Source organism: Salminus brasiliensis, chromosome 24, assembly GCF_030463535.1.
Source record: "Salminus brasiliensis chromosome 24, fSalBra1.hap2, whole genome shotgun sequence".
NCBI classification, from domain to species: Eukaryota; Metazoa; Chordata; class Actinopteri; order Characiformes; family Bryconidae; genus Salminus; species Salminus brasiliensis.
This window is the reverse complement of record NC_132901.1, coordinates 5,095,194-5,110,620: the sequence shown is the minus strand read 5'-3', so window position 1 is coordinate 5,110,620 and position 15,427 is coordinate 5,095,194. Positions and strand designations below refer to the sequence as shown.

The window sequence follows — 15,427 nt, the reverse complement described above, 5'->3', positions numbered from 1 at the left end:
TCTATTTTTATGTACCTTTTCCAGTGTGAATCCGTTGGTGTATTTTCAGCTGTGAGCGACGTACGTAACTCTTCTCACACTGAGAGCACTGATGACGTAGTTTTTCCATATGTTTGCACCTATGCTTTCCTAATATACTTGCAGTGGTGAAGCGCCTCTCACAGTAACTGCAGGTAAAGGGCTTCTCTCTGGTATGAATCATCACATGTTCTTTAAGGTGGCTTAATTTCACAAAGGTCTTTCCACACTGAGAGCAGGTGAAAGGCCTTTCTCCAGTATGAATTCTTCCATGTTCTCTTAAGTGTGATAAACGCTTGAAGCTCCTGCCACACTGAGAGCACTGATGAGGTCTCTTTTCTGCATGTGTGACCATGTGGCACTGTAGAGATTTTGCACACATAAAGCTCTTCCCACCCAGTGAACAGGAGATAGAATTTTCTCCAGGATGACTTTTCAGGTGGTCGTTCACCGCCTGTTCACTTTGTTTACTGCTTTTGGGTGATTCCTCCTTGCTACATTCTTCGTGAAATTGATGGTCTTCCAGTTTTGGCTCCAAACAGGAGATAGGATTGTCTCCAGTATGAGTTTTTAGGTGATCTTCCACTGTTTGTTGGGAGAAATCACTGCAGTTTTCTTTAAGCTGAGGGCTTTGGCGAGATTCCTCCTTGCTACATTCTTCCTGAAATTGATTCTCTTCCAGTTTTGGCTCCAAACAGGAGATAGGATTGTCTCCAGTATGAATTTTTAGGTGATCTTCCACTGTTTGTTGAGAGGCATCACTGCAGCTTTTTTCATGATGAGCGCTCTGGTTAGATTTCTCTGCACCACAGCCTTCCTGAAAGCAGTTCTCTTCCAATTTGGGTTCCACCTTAGTGTCTTCTTGGGATACTTTTTCTACCACACACAAAACAAAAGTCAATAAATGCAGAAATATATCTAATATTTAATATATGCCATTTTCATTCTACACACACTCTCTACATAGTTATCTTATATTGGCAGAATTTCCATCAAAATCCATCATAAACCAATGGAAAAGAAGTTTTCAACAATCTCCTTAAATATGGAGGAGCTAAGGTGGCTGTTTAGTCTCGTCATGCATTTGTGATAAATAGGGCTAGCTGGTATTCACTTTTTTATATCGTCATAACGTCTCCTAACATTACCTTTGTATACCTGTATAATCTAATGTCGATATTACAGTTACAGTACAGTATTGCAGTTAAAAATTAAATAAAATGTCTTGTGGCAACACTAATGATTGCTTTGGCAAGATATATAAGTCCAAACACAAGTTGACATCCTAAGTGGCTACTAGTGGATTGAGGAGTCACACAATTATTATAGATAATTATAGTAAAAAATACTCTATAGTAATTCAATACAGTAAAATATTTTAAAAAACAATATAAAAACTTTATTTCTAAACACAGCTGACCACCCTAATATAGATAATTGGACACAAAGCATTGTACTAAATGCTGCCGCACTGCATCAATCAAAGCAGGTCAAACCTTTTCCAGTGTGAATCCGTTGGTGCACTTTCAGCTGAGAGAGACGTATGAAACTCTTCTCACAGTATGAGCACTGATGAGGCTGCTTTTCCCTGTGTGTGTACATATGCCTTCTCAGTGTACTTGCAGTGGTAAAACGCTTCCAGCATCGTGTGCAGATAAAAGGCTTCTCCCTGGTGTGAATCCTCATGTGGTCTTTAAGGGCGCTCGACTTGGAGCAAGCCTTTCCACACACAGAGCAGGTGAAGGGGGATTCTCCAGTATGAATTTTCTCATGTGCTCTTAAGTTTGCCAATCGTTTGAAACTCTTCTCGCACTGAGAGCACGGATGAGGTTGCGTTTCTGTGTGTGTGTACATGTGCCGTGATAACGAGGTTGCAAAGGTGAAACGCTTCCCACACTGAGTGCAGACAAATGGCTTTTCTCCGGTATGAATCCTCATGTGTTTTCTAAGGTCACTTGAATTTGAACAACCCCTTCCACAATGAGGGCAGGTGGAAGGCCTTTCTCCAGTGTGAACTTTCTCATGTTCTCTTAAGTTTGATAAACGTCTGAAACTCCAGTCACACTGAGAGCACTGATGAGGTCTCTTTCCTGCATGTGTGTCCATGTGCCACTGTAGGAATTTGGCATGGGTGAAGCTCTTCCCACACAATGAGCAGGTAAAAGGCTTCTTTGCAGTATGATTTTTGTCCTGCTGATCTGCCTGGTGGGAGGCGTCCTGAATTTTTTGGTGAAATTTCTCAGCACTACAATCTTCCTGAAACTGGTTTTCCTTCAGTTTGGGCTCCCCTTGAAAGTCTTTTTGTAATACATTTTTTACAAAAACGAGAAAAGTATGATACATTTCATATGTATTATGCAGACACATGCATAGCAATCACACAACGGACCAGACATCTACTGCACAACAGAAGAATCCAAAACTAAACTAAACATGAAAAACACTGAATCCCAACCGTCAAGCATGGGGGTGGTAGCATCATCTGAAGCTGAACCAGACGTGGGTCAGGCAGCAAGAAAATTCCAAGTCTACAAAGCACGCAATTAAGTCTACAAATAAACTATTAAAGCAGAAGCCATTAAACACTTTGGAATAGCCAGGTCAAAGTTCACACCTGAATCTTACAGACATGTTGTGAAAGGGCCCGGAAAGAGCAGACCATTCATTTAAAACAGCAATGGGCCAAAATTCCTCCAACCCCCCCAGGTTTGTGGACGGTGGAGCAGATGGATGCCAGTGTTTCAGGGTGCCACACTCTGATAATGTTCACATTCACTGTATCCTGTAAAACTGTTCGCAGGTTTCCCCTCCTACCTTATGTAGTTTTAGGACTTGTGATCTAAACACATTTCAAGTCAGATTTATGCAAAAAGACAAACAAATTGCCATGGTTCACATACTTTTAGCATCACTGTACTTATCAGCATTGTCATATAGGCCTTAACACATGACAAATGTCCAGAACTCCAGGGTCTCTATTAGAAATGTGATTTCCCTGATTATTTAATCTAGATCCAACACTCCTTTAAGTTGGGAAATGGTTAAAATGCCACTTCCAACTTTCAAACAATCGACATATCAAATTTTAATACTGTCTGTAACTGCAGGGAAAGTAAACAACTGCAGATGTTCTGCAGAGGCATTGCTCTAATAAATATATTTGTGTCAGTCCTCAACCTCCTAGGGTCAGGAGCATTACATGTGTTGATGGAAAGAACTAACGAGTGGGTTGGGAAACTGGTTACCTGAAATTGTGTAAAATATAAAGTAAATAAATTAATAAATGAATGACCACCAAGTATGTAATGTCAAGACAAACCTTTTCCAGTGTGAATCCGTTGGTGTATTTTCAGCTGTGAGCGACGTACGTAACTCTTCTCACACTGAGAGCACTGATGACGTAGTTTTTCCATATGTTTGCACCTATGCTTTCCTAAAATACTTGCAGTGGTGAAGCTCCTCTCACAGTAACTGCAGGTAAAGGGCTTCTCTCTGGTATGAATCATCACGTGTTCTTTAAGGTGGCTTGATTTCGCAAAGGTCTTTCGACAGTGAGAGCAGATGAAAGGCCTTTCTCCAGTATGAATTCTTCCATGTTCTCTTAAGTGCGATAAACGCTTGAAGCTCCTGTCACACTGAGAGCACTGATGAGGTCTCTTTTCTGCATGTATGTCCACTGAATTTGCTCTCGTACGAGTTTCCCGGTGATCTTCCACTGTTTGTTTTGTGGCATCACTGTAGCTTTTTTCATGCTGAATGCTTTGGTGAGATTTCTCCTTATGACATTCTTCCTGAAACTGGTTCTCTTCCACTTTGGGCATCAAACAGGAGACAGAATTTTCTCCAGTTTGGGTTTTCGAAAGATCTTTAGCTGTTTGTTGGGTGGCATCACTGCAGCTTCTGTCATGCTGGATGGTTTGGTGTGATTTCTCTGCACTACCTTGTTCCTGAACTAAGTAGTCTTCTAGTGTGGGCTCCGCTGAAGTGTCTTCTTGGGATACAGTTTCTACAAAACAAAAGTTACAACTCTAGTAAACCAAAGCATTTTAAGCCATGAAATGTAAGTTACTGACACAATAGCTGCCTTGACATTTAGATGCTCTACATACACTCCCTATAAAGGTATCTTATGTAAGTGAAATTTGAAAATAGCAGTATCCTTAAGCAGTGAGGGAAATCCATTATCTGAAGATAACATGGTGTTCTTTGTTGTTCAGCGTGGGCTAAAGGGGTGTAAAGCCCCCCCAGCAGAGTTGTGAAGCAATGGAACTGTGTTATCTGAAATGATGGATGGCGCTCCATCCAATACTTTTGGGATAAGTTGGGGAGTTTGGGGCCAAGATTGGGTGGTGATCATCCAACATTTTGACCTCACTAATGCTTGTCACTGAATGGAATCAAATCCTCACAGCAATGCTCCAGAATCTCGTAGATTTACAGAAGAGACAGTTACTTTAACTTTTTCCAACACTTTTGACTTCAGAAGAAACAAAGAACAAACAGATGTCCTAATACTTTTGTCAGTGGTCAGAATACAATACATTAACCAAATGGCACCAACTTGTGGATTCAGAAGGTATAACATTATATAAAGCTAGTGTTTACTTTTCTTTCCAGGGTCCTGGTGGGTCCAAAGCCTACCCAGAATAACTGGACACACCCCCTGGAGAGTGTGCTGGTCCACTGCAGGCTACCACACACATCACAATTCACTTGGCAGTTTACCTTCCAGGAGTGTTTTTGGGGAGGTGGGATGGTAAATTCTTTTTCTTTTTTTAAATTCTGGTTAATTTATTAATTATTTATTTAATTTCTGAACACAACTGACTGGACGCCCTAATGTAGGCAGGGGGACATAAATCATTGCTCTAAATCAAAGCAGGCCAGCCAGTATCTAAGTAAAGACAAACCTTTTCCAGTGTGAATCCGTTGGTGCACTTTCAGCTGAGAGAGACGTATGAAACTCTTCTCACAGTATGAGCACTGATGAGGCTGCTTTTCTGTGTGTGTGTACATATGCCTCACTAATGTGCTTGCAATGGTGAAGCGCTTCCAGCATCGCGTGCAGATAAAAGGCTTCTCACTGGTGTGAATCCTCATGTGGTCTTTAAGGGCATTTAACTTGGAGCAAGCCTTTCCACACACAGAGCAGGTGAAGGGGGATTCTCCAGTATGAATTTTCTCATGTGCTCTTAAGTTTGCCAATCGTTTGAAACTCTTCTCGCACTGAGAGCACGGATGAGGTTGCGTTTCTGTGTGTGTGTACATGTGCCGTGATAACGAGGTTGCAAAGGTGAAACGCTTCCCACACTGAGTGCAGACAAATGGCTGTTCTCCGGTATGAATCCTCATGTGTTTTCTAAGGTCACTTGAATTTGAACAACCCCTTCCACAATGACGGCAGGTGGAAGGCTTTTCTCCAGTGTGAACTTTCTCATGTTCTCTTAAGTTTGATAAACGTCTGAAACTCCAGTCACACTGAGAGCACTGATGAGGTCTCTTTCCTGCATGTGCGTCCATGTGGCATTTCAGGAATTTGGCACGGGTGAAGCTCTTCCCACACAGTGAGCAGGTGAAAGGCTTTTTTCCAGCATGAGTTTCGCCCTGATGATCAATCTGGTGGGAGGCATCACTGCAGGTTTTTCTATGCTGAACCTTTTGTTGGGATTCCTTTGCACCACAATCTCCCTGAAACTGGTTATCTACTAGTTTGGGCTCCTCTTTTAGGTCTTCTTTTGATTCTTTTCCTGTAATACAAAAAGAAAAGCTTTGTCAAAATGAGAGCAAAAAACAAGTATCAGTTAAAATTACTTTCATATTTCTCTCTCCCTCAGTGGTCTTGTTAACTGGGTTCTCTGTCTCTCCAAGTCCCTCACTTCTTGGGTCCTGTTACCACCAGTGCCTTACTGTCTAGGTCATTTTTCTCCCACAGTGTCTCTCTTTTTCTACATCATCATCTGTTTTGTGGGTTTTTTTCCCATCTCTCTAAGACTGTTGTTACCTGGGTTATTTATTCCCCTCACACCTTTGCTATCTGGGTCCTGTCTCCCGCAGTCCCTCACTATCTGGGTCCTCTCTCCCGCAGTCCCTCACTATCAGGGTCCTGTCTCCCGCAGTCCCTCACTATCTGGGTGCTCGCCCTCCCACAGTTCCTTACTATCTGGGTCCTGTCTCCCGCAGTCCCTCACTATCTGGGTCCTTTCTCCCACAGTCCCTCGCTGTCTGGGTCCGGTCAGCCTTAGTCCCAAGCTACCCAGGTCCTCAGTCTCCCTTAGTCCCTTGACATCTGGGTCCAGTCTCCCACAGTCTATCGTTAGCTGGGTTTTCTCTCCTCCGCAGTCCGTCGTTATCTGGGACCTTTGTCTCCTTCGTCTTGGATCTCAGTCTCATTCAGTCCCTCGTCATCATGTGATCTTTTTGTCCCCCAGTTGTTCATCATGTGGGTTCTCTGTCTCTTTCAGACCTTCATCATCTGGTCATTTGAGGTTTTCTACCTCAGTCCCTCATCATCTGAGTCGTCTGTCTCCGTCAGTCCCTCATCATCTGAGTCGTCTGTCTCCGTCAGTCCCTCATCATCTGAGTCTTCTGTCTCCGTCAGTCCCTCATCATCTGAGTCTTCTGTCTCCGTCAGTCCCTCATCATCTGAGTCTTCTGTCTCCGTCAGTCCCTCATCATCTGAGTCGTCTGTCTCCGTCAGTCCCTCATCATCTGAGTCTTCTGTCTCCGTCAGTCCCTCATCATCTGAGTCGTCTGTCTCCGTCAGTCCCTCATCATCTGAGTCTTCTGTCTCCGTCAGTCCCTCATCATCTGAGTCGTCTGTCTCCGTCAGTCCCTCATCATCTGAGTCGTCTGTCTCCGTCAGTCCCTCATCATCTGAGTCTTCTGTCTCCGTCAGTCCCTCTTTATCTAGATCTCTAATGTTGAGATTATTGTTCTTTCACAGTCTTAAGAACAGAAAAATCAGTTTTTTTGACATTTTAATAACCAAGATCTTAACAACCTGGTCCAAGGGTGCACAAACATTTGAACATAGGTATGATGGTCAACCAGCACCACACCTGGAAAACCAGCCTTCAACCCCACCAGGTTGACCGGTATAGCTCCTGACCAGCACAGGGTAGAGCATGTTTAGGGTATGTAGGTTACCTGCACTAACAATCCTACCAAACTGGTTGACCTGGCAGGCTGATCAGCATGGCCTGCATGACCAGCCTGTGACCACAAGCTTGGAGAAGTTGGTCAAGCTGCCAGATCAGCTAAACTATTAAACCCCTATGAAATCACGCATGCTATGCTGGTCAGCCAGCTGTCCTTCTATGCTTTTGCCTGGACGACCAGCTTTTCTCCCACCTAGACCCTCTGAAATGGTCAACTTCACCATCGCTCATTCACACAAAGCCAGCTAACGGAGCCAGAAGCCCGGACTGACCTCGCTCCAGCTGCTGCTCTTCTTCTGCTGTGTTTACCCCAAGCGCCGCCATTATGCCGACATCCTCACCCTCCTCTTTGAATCCAGACATGCTTCCTTACTAAACACACGTCTGACTACTTCACTCTTTCATGCTTGGGGACGGAAAGCCTCCAAACGTGAGTGGAGCCACAGCTGCACTGCCTCCCCTCGGACGTATCGCCTGTATAGACGTGGAAGTCAGCGGCTGCACAGCGAAGCCCAGGCCTCTGTGCTGCCCTCTGCTGTAACCGCGCCTATTCCCCATGTTATGCAGGGTCCGGATTAAACCCACTCTCACTGATAAAACTACATTAGCCTTGCCTATAAAGTAACATGCCACGCGCACTACTGTTATTGCTGTGTTTTTTAAAAGCAAACGCAAAAATCCCAAAAATCCTTAAATCCACTGCCAGCTGTAATTCATCCTTTTGGCCACCAGATGTCACCAGAATAGAGCGCGCTGTGCGCTGAAGCTCCGACTATTTGGAGGGACCCTGGAATGGACACCTACTGATCTTGGCATGGGTGAATGATGAGCGCTCAGCCCATGGAAGTGATGCTGTGTCCTCCTTTAAAGAGTTATGGGAATATTGGTCGCCACGTAAACAAGGCCTGGTAGGCCCCGGCTTTTCCTGCGCCGGTGGCGGCAGAAGCGGAGCTCGAACTCCGCCTGCGATGAAGCGAGAGCCGAGGAACGGTGTGGGTGTTCGTTCTAGGCTAAAAACGCTAACGCTAGACAACCGGCTTTTATTATTTATTTATTTATTTATTTATTTAAACCAAAAAAAAAATTACAACAACGTAAAAACTACAATTTTAATAAAATAAATAAAAACCAAAACAATGATCAAAACAACTGTAAAGTAGATTATTATTTAAAATACATAAACACTTATTAGCACATGCGTTACTGTGTCCACTTCAACATTAGTTTTTTGTGTATAAAAATAAAAAATTATTTGCGCTTCGTCCATCATTTAAAAAAAATGTACAAAAACCCTCAAGCTCTTCATATTTTTCTACATGATTTTTGGTTTTTTAAAATAAACATATAATTACATATAAATAAACATACAATTAATTAGTAATGAAAAAAGTGACAAAATTGGGTTCCTGCATCACTGTCCCTAAGAGATGGCATAATGAATATTTCAGTGCGTCCTGGTGCCATAAAACTGAAACACAGATCTGAGGTGGAACTGTTTATTTCACAAAATTGAGTCAAAAGTTCAACGTGTGCAAATTTGGCAATAGCCAAATTCTTTAAGCACACACCTCAAAGAACTTTTAGTGGGATGGCAGTGGCATTTGGTGTTTGGACCCCGGTGATTGCCACTTGCTATGTAATTTGTGAAAACGTTCTGCTTTCATTTCGGGTGAAAAACTGGAATCGAATTCAGTTCCTAACACGGATCGAGTAGAGACCACAGGAAGCTCCTGAGGAAATACATTTGAATATGCAAACACTGATCTTATGAGGGTATTTTCACACTTTAGTAACCTAATTTTATTTGATTATGACTGGCCCAGAAAAATGAATGAAGGTTTTTAATACTGTACCACCCTTATTATTGTATTGCTGAATTTCCTTTCAGACCAATAAAGTCAGTCTCTCTCTCCCTCCACACACACATACATACATATACACACATTATATATATATATATATATATATATATATATATATATATATATATATATATATATATACACACATATATATATATACACATACATACACACACATATATATATATACATACACACACATATATATATATATACACATACACACACATATATACATACATATATATATATATATATATACATATATATACACATACACACACATATATATACACACATATATATACCTATATATACACACACACACACACAAACACTATATATGAAGTCATACATCATCAGTCGTGGCAGTATTTGTTGTTAGTTGAAGCCCTTATCATGAACACAACATGTGGACAAAAGTATTGGGACACTTCCTCATTCCCTGTTTCTTCTGAAATCAAGGCTATGTTTGTATTGCATTTGTTGAAGTACCTGTCTCTACGGTCCAGCGAAAAAGGCTTTCTACTACATTTTGGAGTAGCACTGCTGTAAGGATTTGACTGCATTCAATAATAAGAGTACCATCATTCCAGAGAACACAGTTCCACGGCTCCACAGCTCACTCAATGAACACCACACAGTAGTGATTTCGATTTTTTTTGGAAATACCAAAGACATTGCAGACTAAATATTAATACTTAGACCTTGACAAGTAAAAAAACAAAAAGCACAGTTCTAAGTGAAACAGAGACTTTCTCCAGTGTGAATTCTTTGGTGCACTGTCAACTGGGAAAGACGCTGGAAACTCTTCCCACACTGACTGCAGATAAACGGCCTTTCTCCGGTATGAATCCTCATGTGGTTTTTAAGAGTGGTTGATTCTGGAAAACCTTTTCCACACTCTGAGCAGGTGAACGGCTTCTCCCCGGTATGAATCCTCATGTGGGTTTTAAAGTAGCTTGACGCTGAAAAACTTTTCCCGCACTCAGAGCAGGTATACGGTTTTTCTCCGGTATGAATCCTCATGTGGACTTTAAGGGTGCACGATACCGAAAAACATTTCCCGCACAGCGAACAGGTAAAAGGCTTTTCCCCGGTATGAATCCTCATGTGAATGTGAAGGCTGCCGGACTTTGAAAAACTCTTTCCGCAGCGAGAGCAGGTGAAGGGCCTTTCTCCAGTATGATTCTTCTCATGTTCTCTTAGGTTGGATAAATGCTTGAAGCTCCAGTCACACTGAGAGCACTGATGAGGTCTCTTGGCTGTGTGTGCGTCCATGTGGCACTGTAGGGATTTTGCAGAGGTGAAGCTCTTCCCACACGATAAGCAGGTGAAAGGATTTTCCCCAGTATGAGTTCTTGGGCTTTTTCCATGCTGAACATTTTGGTGAGGTTTCTCCTCACAGCACTCTTCCTGAAGCTGGTTCTCGTCCACTGTAGCTTCTTCTTGTGACACGGTTTCTACAAAATAAGAAAGCACAACATTGTATGCATCAACATTGACAGTGTTTTGCGAAATATCTGAATATTTTGACCACCCCTGGTGGTCTTTGTAGTTTCATAATTTCACACTGTAGTCCATCTGTTTCTTTGCATTCTACGTTAGTGGTCAGGACCCCACAGGACTGACCATCACAGAGTAACTAGCATTTGGGTGGTGGGTCATTCTCAGCGCTGCACCATGTGACACTGACATGGTGGCGATGTTGTTGGTGTTAGTAGTTTGAGCCAGACTGGTTCGAGTGGATCAGACACAGCAGTGCTGCTGGAGTTCTTAAACAGCTCAGCCTCGCTGCTGGACTGAGATCAGTCATTGCAGTTACTGCAGAACTACAAAGTGCTCCAATATGCATTGATGTTTTGTGCTGTATCTATTTTACAACACTGATAAGAAGGAGACTTGTGACTTGCCACTGAGATCACCAATCAGTCTGAAGGACCTAGGGATTTCAGTGGCTGAAACTGTATCGAAGGTGCACCAAGCGAAGGTCTGTATGGAAGGTTTTTGCGAAAGAAGCCATTACAGAAAAAGAAAAAGCCTCAAAAACATGTCTTATGGTCAGCTAAGAGAGAACTGATTGTTTGGCCAAAATGAAAAATGGGTTTCTTCAATAACTTTAGTAAAGGCAAACTCAAAGAAGCAAGTTTTGGAAACATTTGGCTACCAGAAAGACAACGGTCCCAAGCACAAGGCCAAAAAAACAAGGGTCAACAAGCATCATCCAACTAACCTCAACAATCTGAAGCAAACAGACAAACAACAAACAAAATTTGGATCTACTAAGTACTAATCTACAAAGTTAGAAAACCTTTTTTTTAAATTATTATTTTTATCGTCTGACAAATGATATAATCATTTCAGGAATTGTTGTTTTAAGAGCAGACTGGTCTGCAATGTAAAACCCTGACTAAAACAATCAGTGTGTCATTCGTTATTAAGGGAAAAAAGGGTTTTAAATACCAGGCACTGTTCTTACCCCAGCCAGCCATAACATTAGTACCACTGACAAGTAAAGTGATGAACATTGATTATCTTCATCTTTAGTGGCATCTGCCAAGGGGTGGATGTATTAGGCAACAAGTGAACCGTCAGTTCCTGAAGGTGATGTGTTAAAAACAAGAAAAATGCACAAGAATCCGAGCTGCTATTTGTGATGGCTAGAGGACTGGGTCAACTTCAGAACATCATTTGAGAAGTGCAGTACAAAAATAATAATAATAATAATAGTAATATATATATATATATATAAATAGTGACTTAACTCAACAACTTTTATGAAGATCTGTCAGATACGTAACACCCTGTCTGGTTGACTACATTTGGTATGAAAGCTGAAAATGGCGTAAAATGTGATTTTCTTTTGAGTCAGTCCTTTAAAAAATGCTTCTTTACTAAAGGCAATGGTTTTCATACAGAACCATGGCAATTTAACAAACCCCTTGGATGCTTACATGGTTCCTTGCCTGGTTAAAGGATTCTTCACATTGGTGGAAACCTTCATCACTACGTAAACTGTTAGGCTACCTGACAGTTTAGCTGCTTAGCAAAGTACTGCAATGCACTACAGGCATTTTTCCAACTGTTTATTGCACTTACTGTAGGTGTCCTGCTTGTATTTAAGTAATATATATATTATTATATTCAAATGTCTGAAAAACACACAATGAAATATTGTGAATAAAACACAAACCTTCACCAGAGCAAACCTTTTGGTGGGCTTTTAACTGTGAACGATGAGGCGTTTGCTTTCGTTTGTGTGTGTACATGTGCCTTGTTAATACGCTTGCAGTGGTGAAACACTTCCCACACTGACTGCAGATAAACGGCCTTTCCCCAGTATGAATCCTCATGTGGGATTTAAGGGTGCCTGATTCTGAAAAACGTCTTCCACACGTGGAGCAGGAAAATGGCTTTTCTCCAGTATGAATCCTCATGTGGACATTTAAGGCACTCGACACTGAAAACCTTTTCCCGCAGAGGGAGCAGGCGAAGGGCTTTTCTCCGGTATGAATTCTCATGTGTTTCTTAAGGCTGCCAGATTTTGCAAAGTTCTTTCCACAACGACAGCAGGTCAGATTCCTTTCTCCGGTATGAGTCCTCTCGTGTTGTCTTAAGTTTGACAAATGTTTGAAACTCAGGTCACACTGAGAGCACCGATGAGGTCTCCGTCCTGCATGTGCGTCCATGTGCCACTGTAGAGATTTTGCACGGGTAAAGTTCTTCTCACACAGCGGGCAGGTGAAAGACTGCTCTCCGGTATGAGTTTTCTGGTCTGAGACTTCAGTGGAGCTTTTTCCATGCTGAATGTTTTGGTGAGATTTCTCCGCACTACAACTGTCCTCACACTGGTTCTCTTCAAGTTTGGGCTCCACTTTAACGCTTTCGTGGGATGCTTTCTCTAGAATACAAAGGAACACAGGTCACTGCATTAATACACTGAAAACACAACATAAGATACTATTTTTATATGTTTTGCTATGTAAATTATGAAAGCACTGAGACTTTAGGTGTGCTGTAAAATTGTTGGATGGGAGGACATAGGAGTCATATAACTTTATTTATGTCTACTTATTTATGCCTGTGTGATGCAGAGGGTCAAGATGATCAAAAATATTTGCTTAGTGATGTGTTTTCATAATCAAAACTGTTTTTTTGTTGTTGTTGTTGTAATTTTCTGTTGTTACTTGATTTTGTACGAGAGCAAGGCTAATTATGCTCACTTGGACTCTTAGTGATGGATGGCTGTGGTATTAATAGTAAACTGTTAAATAGCTAAATTAAGGGAACTTTTTATCAAATTGCGGGAACAGTCTATTCAGTTAAAGGAACGGATTGTTAAATTACGGGAACAGTTTAATATTGTTAAAATTATTTTATTGTCTATTGTTAAAAATAAGGGAGCGGTTTAATAAATTGAGGGTACTGATTGTTAAAAATAAGGAAATAATGTATTAATTTGGGGGAACAAATTGTTAAATTAAGAGAATAAGAATTGCTAAATTGAGGGCATCATTTATTAAAATGAGGGAACAACTTATTAAAATGAGAAACAACTAACTTATAAAAATGAGGGAACAACTTATAAAAATGAGGGAATAGCTAGCTTACAAAAATGAGAAACAACTAACTTATAAAAATGAGGGAACAACTTATAAAAATGAGGGAACAGCTAGCTTACAAAAATGAGGGAACAACTTATTAAAATGAGAAACAACGTATTAAAATGAGAAATAACTAACTTACAAAAATGAGAGAACAACGTATAAAAATGAGTGAACAGGTATCTTACAAAAATGAGAGAACAACGTATAAAAATGAGGGAAAAACTTATTAAAATGAGGGAATAGCTAGCTTACAAAAATGAGGGAACAACTTATTAAAATGAGAAACAACTAACTTATAAAAATGAGGGAACAACTTATAAAAATGAGGGAATAGCTAGCTTACAAAAATGAGAAACAACTAACTTATAAAAATGAGGGAACAACTTATTAAAATGAGGAAACAACTTATTAAAATGAGAAACAACTTATTAAAATGAGAAACAACTTATTAAAATGAGAAACAACTTATTAAAATGAGGGAACAACTTATTAAAATGAGAAATAACTACCTTACAAAAATGAGAGAACAACGTATAAAAATGAGGGAAAAACTTATTAAAATGAGGGAATAGCTAGCTTACAAAAATGAGGGAACAACGTATAAAAATGAGTGAACAGCTATCTTACAAAAATGAGAGAACAACGTATAAAAATGAGGGAAAAACTTATTAAAATGAGGGAACAACTTATTAAAATGAGGGAACAACTTATTAAAATGAGAAATAACTACCTTACAAAAATGAGAGAACAACGTATAAAAATGAGAGAACAACGTATAAAAATGAGGGAAAAACTTATTAAAATGAGGGAATAGCTAGCTTACAAAAATGAGGGAACAACTTATTAAAATGAGAAATAACTAACTTACAAAAATGAGGGAAAAACGTATAAAAATGAGGGAAAAACTTATTAAAATGAGGGAATAGCTAGCTTACAAAAATGAGAAACAACTTATTAAAATGAGGGAACAACTTACAAAAATGAGGAAACAACTTATTAAAATGAGAAACAACTTATTAAAATGAGAAACAACTTACAAAAATGAGGAAACAACTTATTAAAATGAGAAACAACTTATTAAAATGAGGGAACAACTTATTAAAATGAGGAAACAACTTATTAAAATGAGGGAACAACGTATAAAAATAAGGGAATGATTTATTACATTGAGGGAACGGATTGTTAAACTGGGGAACGATTTATTAAGAAGAAGAAATGATTCATGTCATTTAATATTTTTTTTCTACCCTGACAGTTTAGGGGGTAAACACATTTCTCCATTTACAGACCTTTAGTTTAAAGTCCTGAATAACCTGGAGACCAAAGACCTTTGCCATTTCCAGCTGAAGCTCCAGACTTAGCTAGCCTGTTTAGCTACTGATTTAAACCATGGCTTTATCAGAGCCTTTAACACGGCAGTATCTCTACGTCGTGTGTTGTGGCTAACTGTCTAACTGTCTAACTGTATGTTATGGTAATCTGTCTTCTGCACACCGAACTTTCCGTTCCACCTTAAATGGCGCCACTCCTGCGCTTTGACGCGCACAGAGAACAGACCGACTGCTGGCGCATTTAAGGTGGAACGGAGCGTTAGAGCGAGAGGCCGAACCCCCCCCCCCTCTCTGCTCCGCACGACAACAAGAGACCCCGAGCTGCTGACCTCTCTCCTCTCCTGTCTGCAGTCCTGCCGCGACGCTGACCTCCTCACACTCCTCTTTAACACCAGACATCTTCCTCACAGCGGACATCCTGAAACGAGAGTGAGTGTGTGTGTGTGTGTGTG

General features: G+C 40.7%; 1 protein-coding gene across 1 annotated transcript in view; it reads right to left on the bottom strand.

Moving 5' to 3' along the window:
- Positions 1-15,427, bottom strand: part of LOC140546357 (uncharacterized) — a 19,540-nt gene extending 4,113 nt beyond the window's left edge. Inside the window, exons 1-9 of the mRNA XM_072669547.1 lie at positions 15,305-15,427; positions 12,231-12,938; positions 9,778-10,500; positions 7,980-8,138; positions 7,448-7,543; positions 4,929-5,765; positions 3,338-4,024; positions 1,515-2,315; positions 16-894 (exon numbers count right to left, since the gene is read on the bottom strand). Coding sequence (XP_072525648.1) covers positions 16-894; positions 1,515-2,315; positions 3,338-4,024; positions 4,929-5,765; positions 7,448-7,543; positions 7,980-8,138; positions 9,778-10,500; positions 12,231-12,938; positions 15,305-15,392 — 4,978 coding nt within the window. The 5' untranslated portion in view covers positions 15,393-15,427. The remainder of the gene's footprint in view (positions 1-15; positions 895-1,514; positions 2,316-3,337; positions 4,025-4,928; positions 5,766-7,447; positions 7,544-7,979; positions 8,139-9,777; positions 10,501-12,230; positions 12,939-15,304) is intronic.